Source organism: Triticum aestivum, chromosome 7D (assembly GCF_018294505.1).
Source record: "Triticum aestivum cultivar Chinese Spring chromosome 7D, IWGSC CS RefSeq v2.1, whole genome shotgun sequence".
In the NCBI taxonomy this organism is placed as follows: domain Eukaryota; kingdom Viridiplantae; phylum Streptophyta; class Magnoliopsida; order Poales; family Poaceae; genus Triticum; species Triticum aestivum.
Genome location: NC_057814.1, coordinates 79748223 through 79759442, shown reverse-complemented (window position 1 = coordinate 79759442; position 11220 = coordinate 79748223). Strand labels below are relative to the sequence as shown.

At 45.3% G+C, this 11220-nt stretch overlaps 1 protein-coding gene across 1 annotated transcript in view; it reads left to right on the top strand.

The window, feature by feature from the left end:
* The first annotated feature begins 8665 nt into the window (after nt 1-8665).
* LOC123164782 (serine/threonine-protein phosphatase PP1) overlaps nt 8666-11220 on the top strand; it is a 3704-nt gene continuing 1149 nt past the window's right edge. The window contains exons 1-2 of the mRNA XM_044582352.1: nt 8666-9043; nt 10451-11010. Of these exons, the coding sequence (XP_044438287.1) occupies nt 8866-9043; nt 10451-11010 (738 nt within the window). The 5' untranslated portion in view covers nt 8666-8865. The remainder of the gene's footprint in view (nt 9044-10450; nt 11011-11220) is intronic.

Genomic DNA, 11220 nt, shown 5'->3' with positions numbered 1-11220 from the left:
TATGTGTTTATGTGTTTTGATGTACCGAAGGAGTTCGGAGTCCCGGATGAGATCAGGGACTTGACGAGGAGTCTCGAAATGGTCGAGACATAAAGATCGATATATTGGACGACTATATTCGGACATCGGAAAGGTTCCGAGTGATTCGGGTATTTTTCGGAGTAGCGGAGAGTTACGGGAATTCGTATTGGGCCTTAATGGGCCATACGGGAAAGGAGAGAAAGGCCCCAAAGGGTGGCCGCACCCCTCCCCATGGACTAGTCCGAATTGGACTAGGGAGCGGGGGCGCCCCCTTCCTTCTTTCTCCTTCTCCCTTCCCTTTTCCTACTCCAACAAGGAAAGGAGGAGTCGTACTCCCGGTGGGAGTAGGACTCCCCCCTTGGCGCACCCTCCTCCTAAGCCGGCCGCCTCCCCCCTTGCTCCTTTATATACGGGGGCAGGGGGGCACCCCAAGGACACACAATTGATCATTGATCTCTTAGCCGTGTGCGGTGCCCCCCTCCACCATATTACACCTCGATAATATCGTAGCGGTGCTTAGGCGAAGCCCTGCGTCGGTAGAACATCATCATTGTCACCATGCCGTCGTGCTGACGAAACTCTCCCTCAACACTCGGCTGGATCGGAGTTCGAGGGACGTCATCGAGCTGAACGTGTGCTGAACTCGGAGGTGTCGTGCGTTCGGTACTTGATCGGTCGGATCGTGAAGACGTACGACTACATCAACCGTGTTGTGTTAACGCTTCCGCTTTCGGTCTACGAGGGTACATGGACAACACTCTCCCCTCTCGTTGCTATGCATCACCATGATCTTGCGTGTGCGTAGGAAATTTTTTGAAATTACTACGTTCCCCAACAGTAGGACTCCTCCTGGCGCGCCTCCTCCTGGCCGGCCGCCTCTCCCCCCCTTGCTCCTTTATATACGGGGGCAGGGGGCACCCCAGAGACACAACAATTGACCATTGATCTTTTAGCCGTGTGCGGTGCCCCCCTCCACCATAGTCCACCTCGATAATATCGTAGCGGTGCTTAGGCGAAGCCCTGCGTCGGTAGAACATCATCATCGTCACCACGCCGTCGTGCTGACGAAACACTCCCTCAACACTCGGCTGGATCGGAGTTCGAGGGACGTCATCGAGCTGAACGTGTGCTAAACTTGGAGGTGCCGTGCGTTCGGTACTTGATCGGTCGGATCGTGAAAACGTACGACTACATCAACTGCGTTGTGCTAACGCTTCCGCTTTCGGTCTACGAGGGTATGTGGACACACTCTCCCCTCTCGTTGCTATGCATCACCATGATCTTGCGTGTGCGTAGGAATTTTTTTGAAATTACTACGTTCCCCAACAATTAGGGTAAAATTTGGAAAAGCATTGTTGATGTTAAATATAATACTCAGAATCCTAATATTTTTGCATGTTCCCCTGTTGGAGCATCCCCTTTTTGGAAAGGAATTCTTTGGGTTGCTAATGCTGCTAAATTTGGTGTTTCTTGGAATATAGGCAATGGGAGAAAAACCAGGTTTTGGGAAGACCATTGTTTGGTTCTGGCTCCCTTGCTATGCAATATAGGGATTTGTATTCTTTAGCTAATGAGCATAATATTACCATTGACAGAGTCTGGGATGGTGTTAATATCAAAAATACCTTTAGGAGATGCTTCTCTGAAGAACTTCTTAATATTTGGTTAGAGCTTCTTGGGATTGCTAAAACCATTCAGGTTTTTCTGCTGATGAGGATACCCTAGTGTGGAATCTCAATTCCAAGAGGGGTGTACACTGTTAAATCATTTTACGAAGTCATTAATTTTAGAGGTGTCTTGCCTAGTAATACCCCTGATGTTTGGTGTCTTAAAATTACTCCATGAACCATATCTTCTCGTGGTTGCTAGCTAATAACAAGTTGCTCACTAGAGATAATATGAACAAACCACAACACGCCCTTGATCTTACTTGCTTATTTTATTTAGAAACAGAAACTTGCTTTCATTTATTCTTTGGTTTTGTTGTTTCGGTTGAAGTATGGAGAATTACTACTAGACCTACTGGCTTTAGATGGGACATTAATATGATGCCCATATCTAACTATTGGTCTATGAGTGATAGTTTTGCTGCTACAAATATAATTCATGCATCTGGCATTTGGGCTATCCGGGAAACTCGAAATGACATTTCTTTCAATCGTGCTATCTGGAATAGTATGTAGGCTATGTGGCGCAAAACTTCTTCGCTGCTCTCTCTCTCTATGGGAGGTTCTATCCTCCAGCCCTGTCAAAGATTGTCTGGAAGAGGTGACGCAAAAACTGGAACAACTTGCAAGAGATCCACCTCTGCCGATGTGGCCAGACCCAGATTGACGCGGTCTAGCTACTCTACAGTTCTCCTTATGCTTGCTTTGTCTTCTATCTAAAGTCTGAAGCCCGATGCGCCGCGTTGCTGCTCCGCTATGCGAGCTCCCCGTTTTGCTAGTTTTCTTGTTGCTGGCGGTGTTCGTTTTTTGCTTCTAGGTGCCCTTATGCCCTCTATATTCCGTTACACCTTTTATTTTCTCCGCTGAGTAGCGGGAGTTGCTATTTTCTCCGTGTGCTAAATTGGTGTCTATAAGGATTGAGTTTGGTTTCATAGTCAATGCAATGGAGCCAGGGTGGGTGCCCTTTTCAAAATGACACAGATCGAGGAGGACAACAATGGCCTATATTGCAAACGACAAGCATAATATGTCCTATATTGCGAACCGACGAGTTGTACTGAATTGCTGATCATATGGCTTGTAGCGCACGAATCCAACATTGCCTATGTTGCAAATGGCATGCATTAGCCGACCGACGCGTAGCGTCGTCCAAATGGCACGCGCCTCACTTTCTTGGAACGTTGAAGGCGGTAATGGCACACATTTCTTTTTCGGAACGGTAAGCTCAACATTGCCTATGTTGCAAATCAGCAGCGCACACTGAACGGCTGATCATATGGCTTGTAGCACACAAGTCCAACGTCTTGGCAGACTTTCTCGTCACATCAGCCGACCGTCATCCTAATGGCATGCCTCTCACTTTCTTGGAACCTTGAACATGAAGGCATGTACAGTGGGGGCAACACCTTGGTGCTACCCCATCCCATCCAGCCAGACAAAAAAGTGAGGCATTTGTTTAGTTTAATTTCACCCAACGCCAATAGCTAAGGCGCTCAGTAACAGGGGCCCCTCTATCATCATCTTCATCCTCCCGACCAGGCGCCCAACTCAATCTCCTGCCTCCTTTTCTTCTCTCTCTTCTCTTTTGCTTCTTTTCCCGTGGAGCAGCAGTCTCTTCTGCAAGCTACCCTGACACACTGCGAGGCTACTATCCTTGCTCCACGCTGGCATCTAAGCCTAGTTGGCTGCGAGGCATCGGCTTTGAAGCATACCATTGGCCATGCCCTGACAGTGGCACACATTTGCTTTTCCAGAACCGCTGCCCATGTTCTTGGTACGCCCCACGTCGCTGAAAAATCCACAATCAGGGGGCAATCACAACAATGGGCAACACTTTTGCCTGAGTAAACCACCTCCCAGAAAATAAAAAACGAAACCAAATCTCCATATTCAAATGACACATCAACGCTAAATTGAACAAGCAGACCAACATTTGAGTGGATGGTTAGAAGGACAGTGGTATTCCCTGTCCATGAAGCTTCAAGTTTTAGACTTAACATCGATGGTTCCATTTTTCTGGATTTATTTCAGGCCTTCCGTCGATAGGAGGAGACATTGTTGTCGACTGTGAAAGTGTCCGTGACGACTTCGTAAATCTCACGATGACGTGCAGACTCAGTCTCGCAAAGGTACTCATAGGGGTAGGATATGCGTGCGTGCGCGCGCTCATAGAGATGGATGTATGTGCATATGTTTGGGTGTCAGCGTCTCTATTGTGTTAATTAAAAAAAAACTAAACGAGACGCACCGTCCTACCAATTTTTCTATGCCAGTCCGTTAATTAAACTTTTAAAGAAACTAGTTGATTGTTCGTGCGTTGCCACGGAATAACAAAAAATATGGTGAGAAAATGCATGTGCGTTGCCACGGGACAACATAACAATGTTACTTTGGTTCTTTTTGTCCCGGCAGCTAACAAACAAGACAAACTTTGCTCTTCCTTCGCCCTCTTTAATCTCGGTCCACTCCTTCCTCTAGCTTTGGTGTCATCACTCTACTTCAATACATTTTCACTATGACATGATAAGCTAGCTCTTACTATGCTTGTCATTCATTGTTTTTATGGATTGGTAACACTCATATGTAGGTGCGGGTTTCTCAACTATTTGGATTTCGGACTACCAGGCTATTCAAAGAAATGGTTTGTGTGCTTTTCTTAAGCTGAACTTATTGACATTGTCTTGTCAAAGCAAGCATATCAAAACATACTGGTTATGGAAGATGAAAACAAAAGATGCTCGAACTCTTACCGAAATCTATTGATGATACATAGAAACTGAAGATCGTTCCATCAGTACATGCTTGCCTACCAAATGGAATTTGAACCACAAAGACATGTGAAAAATAATCTGAGTGCATATTGGATGCCACATCGTTTATTTACACAATCATATAATGAAGTTTCAGGACCAAGTGTTGAACCAATTGGTTTTTCTATCAAAATTTAAAATTCGTTCACAAACTCCGATGTATTTCTCCCACTTCGCTTCATTCTAGGAGACCATCATGTTCGTTTCTCCGCATGTAAGTCCCACCCGAAACACAAATAGGTAAAGTTTGATGATGGTCTCCATCTTTTTTTAAGGAAAAAATGGTGTTCATCTTCCTTCACTACTTCTCTGTTTAGTCTTCATATGTGCCAATATCTTCTTTCTTATGTGTGCATTTGTTCCAACTGCCAAGAATTGTTGCAGAGCTCTCGTTGTTTGCTACGAGAAATGGCACACATGAAGGGCAAACATCAATATAGGTAATCAAGGGCTTGTGACAATCGCTATACCCCTGCAACCCACACTAAGTAATTTGAACAAATGTGCAATCAAATTTGCCTCATGCTTCACGTCAACCAATACCTCAGCGAGGGTGAAGGGTTTAGGAATTTCTTTTAAAATGTAATCATAAGTATACCGACCATGCTATGAGATTTCAAGACAAAGTTATAAACAGGCTTATTAACAAAAAGTTTTAAACATGTTAGAGAGGCAGCCTGATTCCTACATCCAATTTTGGAACTTTTAGCCAAATTACTACAGGGCAGCACCAACAGTGAAGGAAAATTTGATACCTAAAACAAGGAACGAGCTAGTAACTCACTTTCTTTTCTTTACACCTAAATTGTCCTTGGATAAAAATGACACATGCAACAATGATAAATACGCTAAAACAAAATGACTCGTCGATCAAATGTCATGTATTAATGCCTAGGAATACTTTGTAAGCCATGTTCCTAGACTGGAGATGTCATGTATTAATGCCTAGGAATACTTTGTATGTTGTATTCCTAGACTGGAGATATAATGATTGTATTCGCTTCCATAGAACAACATATAATTAGTGGGAGTGTTTCTACGCTGAAGATATAATTATTGTATTCACTTCCATAAGCGCCCCTTATAATAAATGTGAATGGAAGAGAAAATGTTTGATAGTTTCTTACATGAGTTAAATCACTGCAACTTGAGCTTGCTCATGTACACAACCGACAAGTCAATAACAAAACCAGATCTACAATTCTAAGAAATAAAGTAGTTCTCCAATGAGATAAATATTACTCAAACCCATAGGGATAATTTGATATGGAACGAAATGTGGGTATACACGAGGATGAATGATGGGACAGGTATAAATAGTCAGGTGCATAATCCTGAATCTAAGATTAATTTTCACCTCTTGTTTAAAGATTAAATCATAAATTGAACACACATGTCATCATTGTCAGGCAAAATTTAACAAAGCACAGAGATACTCAGCAGCACCAGAACAGCTCACTTCTATTACACATCGACAATAAAAAACCAACACCATATTTTTGGTCCAGTGTGGTGACCCAAAGGTATCATAGAACTGTGCTCTCAGTACCACCGTGTTAGTTTGTACGGTCTACAACATGTATATGGACAGATTATGAGGCTGCAAAAAAGGAGTACAATGGGTCCTTGTACAACAAGGTATCTACATCTCTATTACTAAAGGCGAATTTGGCATGTTATTCACAGTTAAGAGGGAGAACAATAGATCCATGAGCAGCCACAGAAAAATAGAAATGCAGTACCACTAATTTTGTCGTGAAACAGTGCTGCCGTGACTCACCGCAAAGGCCAAAGGTTATTATTGCCCACCGCCACATTGCTGCTAGGTCCATGCTGTTGAATCAATGCCGAGGACATCCACACGGTGGCGCGCTGCACACATTTGGCAAAGGCAACACATTTTTTCTTTTAATTTGCTCCATCTCATAATCCGTCACTTTCTGTAGGTTGTACGGCTCCTTGTAATCTACAATATGAGAGCATATAGTGACATGACAATTAGTGGTATTGCCTATCTCCTCCTTCTCGAAGCTTGTTTCTATTATCTCACCAAAACACCTAGAGAAGAATTATCATTAATAATTGTTATTCTTCTTGTACTTTCCCCAAAGATTGGAGTATACCTATAATCAAAGAACAAAGGAGTTGCTCAATCAAGTATCTTCCAAGCCCAATTCGTACCAACAATGTTCAATGGCTTTGCACCTCTGAAATTGGTCACAGCCATCTTCAATCACCTCATGGCAGAAGAACACAACACACATCATTAGTACTATGATATGGGGGCTACAGATCTTAAAGTTACATGTAGCCAAATTTATGGCATAAAAAGCTGAACCAATCATCTCCACTTCCGGATTACAACTCTGGTGTGTACGAATCTCACCTCTGCCTACTAAAAAGTCATTGAAATCATGGTACTGGTAGCAGAAAAAATGCATTCTCTTCTCGATCGCACTAAGCCTATGACTAACTCTACTGGTTGATAGCAACCACTGATATTGGGCTAACAAAATCTTGTCCCAAGCAATCCATTGAACTTGTATAGAGAAGATCCGCCGTTTTAGGGACGCTGCTGGCAGGGAAACTAATTCATAATTCAGTTTGCATGCATTTACCAAGAGTGAACTATTTAGCAGACGACCATTCCCAGTAACGCTGCTTACAGATAAGCTAAAGCAAATTAATTATTCAGACAAATCAGTCATGATCGGTATTTATTTTGGTTAATTCCAATTAGTGCCAAAAAAATGAATCTTCAGAAAAATATATGCAGGTTACGTTTATCACACCAGAAAGAGTGCGAGACTGTTATGGATCCGGTTGTGCTCGGAACGTCGGTGATCTGGTTGCCGCCGAGCACATACCTCTCCTCCTCCTCGACATCTGTCGCCGCCTCTACTGCCATGACATTGGGCCTGGTCATACCTCCCCTGTACTCTCTTAGTCCTTTATGCTCTCTCACGTTGTAAACACAGCAGCAACATCTCGGACCAAAGCAGAGGAGAAATATAATAAAAGCAGTGGCCTATACCTGGTGGTTGGGGGCCTGATGGATGCAGAACTGGGAGGATGGATCTCGCGGCTCGCGGGTGGATGGACTGGGCGGCGATGGTGGCCACCGGCTCGATGCAGCGGCACACGGTGTGACGGAGTGCCATCCTTGGACCTGGCTCGGCGGCGGACGCTTTCAGCCCGTGCGGCCTGGGCTACGACGTGTACCTTGCGAAGGGCACTGAGAAACGGCGCCGCGGCGCACGAGGAAAGGAAGGTGGGGGCTGCTCCGGTTGGGGCTCGACACTAGCGACCAGCCTGGATCTGAGAGAGAAGGGGCCGTGTATGAGGAGATGAGTGGATGGCGGCACCCAACCGTGGCCTGCGGCAGGGCCTTGACCGGCGTGATGGAAGCGTCCTTTGGGAGGTCGAGAATCGATGGAGGCGGTGGCGACTGTCTAGGATGAGCGGCGCGCGTGCGGAGAGAGGGCTACGGCGTGGGTGGGATAGGCAGAAAAGGAGGTGGGTTCAGTTGGAAAAAAATCAAGGAACTTGTCCTTCAATCACGAAGGGACGTGCGTTCGTGGGTTGTGTTTATTTTTTATTTTTGGTTTGTTTCCTCGAGCGAGGATGAGAATTGTCGGTACAAAGGATGCGGGAGGTGGGATCGAAGGAGGTCGAACCGAACCATCATGACGTTCGATCCTTCTTTAATACTCCCTCCGTTCCATAATGTAGTGCCTATAGATTTTCTGAGAAGTCAAACTTTGCAAACTTTGATCAAGTTTGTAGAGAAAAATATTTATATCTACAATAGCAAAAATATATAATGTGAAACTACATCTTATGATGAATCTAGTGATATATGTTTCACACTTTAGATGTAAATATTTTTCTCCACAAACTTGGTCAAAGTTTATGAGGTTTGACTTTTCAAAAAATTTATAGGCACTACATTATGGGACGGAGGGAGTAGTAGATCGAAGGGACATTTCAAAATTTGTTACTCCTAGCTCTCTAGATGACGAGGACAGGCCGTGCCGACCGGGCTCTAGCCCTAGAGCCAGTCCAAGTCAGTGACACGCCCGGCCCTGACTGCCGCCCTCCGCGGCTTCGGTTTCCAAACCACGCAACAATAATATCTCGACCCACCCCCACCCCACCCCCCGCTCTCGCCTCTCTACGCGTTTTCTTTCCGTTGCCCCCTCCCTCCCTCCCTCCCCTCTCCACCCGTCGGCTCGGGCGGAACCAAATAGGCACGCACGGCTAGGGTTTATCCAGCCGCCCGCCGCCGCCGCCCCGCCCGCCCGCCGCTTCCCGCGGCCGCCCGACCAGGGCTTACTCTCCCCTACCCACCACCGAGGCGCCGGGCCATGGACGCGGCGGCGCTCGACGACGTGATCCGGCGACTCCTGGAGGCGCGCGGCGGGCGGACGGTGCGCCCCGCGCAGCTCTCCGACGCGGAGATCCGCCGCCTCTGCGCCGCCGCCAAGGACGTCTTCCTCAGCCAGCCCAACCTCCTCGAGCTCGAGGCCCCCATCAAAGTCTGCGGTAAGGCGCCCCCCTTCCTGCCTAACCTGTTCCCCCCCCGCGTGCGTCAATAGCTTTCCGCTCCGCCGTAGGCCGCCTTGCGCCGTGCCATGTGCGGCTGCTTCGTGCGTGGCGACCCGCGCCTCTGGATGCTTTCGAATTCGGCCTGCCCGTGATGGCTCTTCTTTGCTAAGTTAATTTAGGCGTCCCCGTGGTCTGAAGCCGCTGCTTTTAGTTTTGCTTGGTGGTATAGGAATTCCTGCTACCTTCTGGTGAAAGGAAGTTCTATTGGGTTCGCTGTTCTAGTATAGCATCTTGGATTGAACAGATGTTCTCTCCGGGGAGGCTGAGCGAGCTGTCTGTACGATTCATCTTCCTCTCATGTTTTTCGTTGACCTGCTGATGAATTCGTCGGTCTTGAGAGAAGCGTGGCAGAGCTTCTGGAGTTTGATTCTGAATGTCAAACCTCAAATCGCTTTCTGGTCTTCATTTCTTTATTATATATAAAAAACGGTGCTAACTGCTAAAGCTCTTCGTGGCGACATGTTTCTTTTACCAATACAGTACTACTATATTAGCACTTAACGACTGTCTTGTTCATACTATTAGAGAAGTGAACAGATTAAGCTATGGCTTTCCCCAACAGAAAATAAACACGGCAGTTGAGCAACGTGTATCCCTTCACTTGAAAGCCCATGAAACTTTCTGTAGCAGCAGTGCAGCACACTTTATCTAATCTTGACAAGTTGACTTGTTTTGAGTCCTATGAATTGTTTCTACGGATTCTGGGTTTTTAAAAGGGGAGAGTGAGACCCTGTTCATTCATTTTTCCTCAGCCAGCATGCACGGAACATACATGAATGCCTCAGAATGCATGTTTTACCCCATAATCTCAGTTGCAGTGTGATACTTGTCAGCCACACACACATGGATCCATTCCAGATTATGAAACTGCTGCTGCAGTGGGGATGGTACTGGAGTCCACAGATTCCAAGCTGGAGCAGATAATCTGTTTGCACCAAATTGCAAAATCCAGATTGTGTTCGTTTATTTCGGGTATTTGCAGCTGAGCTGAATGTAGTTTTGTTAAGTGGGCATAGTTTCTTGTAACATTTCGAATTGGCTTCCTCTAGTATATGATTGGTATTTAATTATTTATATGTCCAGCTGAAGGTATAGCTTTATAATGTAAACAGTACCATGAACAGACTAATTTCCCACGTTGTGTACTGTGTTAGTGTGTTGAGTGCATGTTATATTAGCAGGTATATATTATACCACAGTTTTTTTTTCACGAATAGACTCCTGATTTACCTCAGGATTAATATTGCAAACTCTGTTGCCAAATCTGCCGTCTGAATTTACAACAATATGATGATTTAGAAGTACGTTTGGCATTTAACTGATATGCTATTTACTCACTGACAGGGGACATCCATGGCCAATATTCTGATCTTCTTCGATTATTTGAGTATGGTGGTTTCCCACCGGAGGCGAACTATTTGTTTCTGGGTGACTATGTTGATCGTGGCAAACAGAGTATTGAAACGATATGCCTTCTGCTTGCTTACAAGATTAAGTACCCGGAGAACTTCTTTCTCCTTAGGGGAAACCATGAATGTGCCTCTATCAACAGAATCTATGGATTCTTTGATGAATGCAAGAGGAGGTTCAATGTTCGTCTCTGGAAGGTTTTTACTGACTGTTTTAACTGCCTTCCTGTGGCTGCACTTATTGATGACAAGATCCTGTGCATGCATGGGGGTTTATCACCTGATTTAAAGAACATGGACCAGATACGTAACATTGCCCGTCCTGTGGATATTCCGGACCATGGTCTCCTCTGTGATCTGCTATGGTCAGACCCTGATAAAGATGTTGATGGCTGGGGTGAGAATGACAGGGGCGTGTCATACACTTTCGGAGCTGATAAGGTTGCAGAGTTCCTTGAGAAACATGATCTAGATTTGGTCTGCAGGGCTCACCAGGTATGCCTTCATTGTTCATTCTCATCTTGAAGTTTCTAGCAAGTAGCACAATTTGATTTACCATAGGTATTGTTCATCATTTGGTACTGAGTACATATTTTCATTTGGCATCTCAATTGACAACAAATAAATGTTGTATAAAGAATTGTTCAACTTACATGCAACAACCTAGTATGCTCCATATAATTTAAAATCCCTTTGAGACACCTT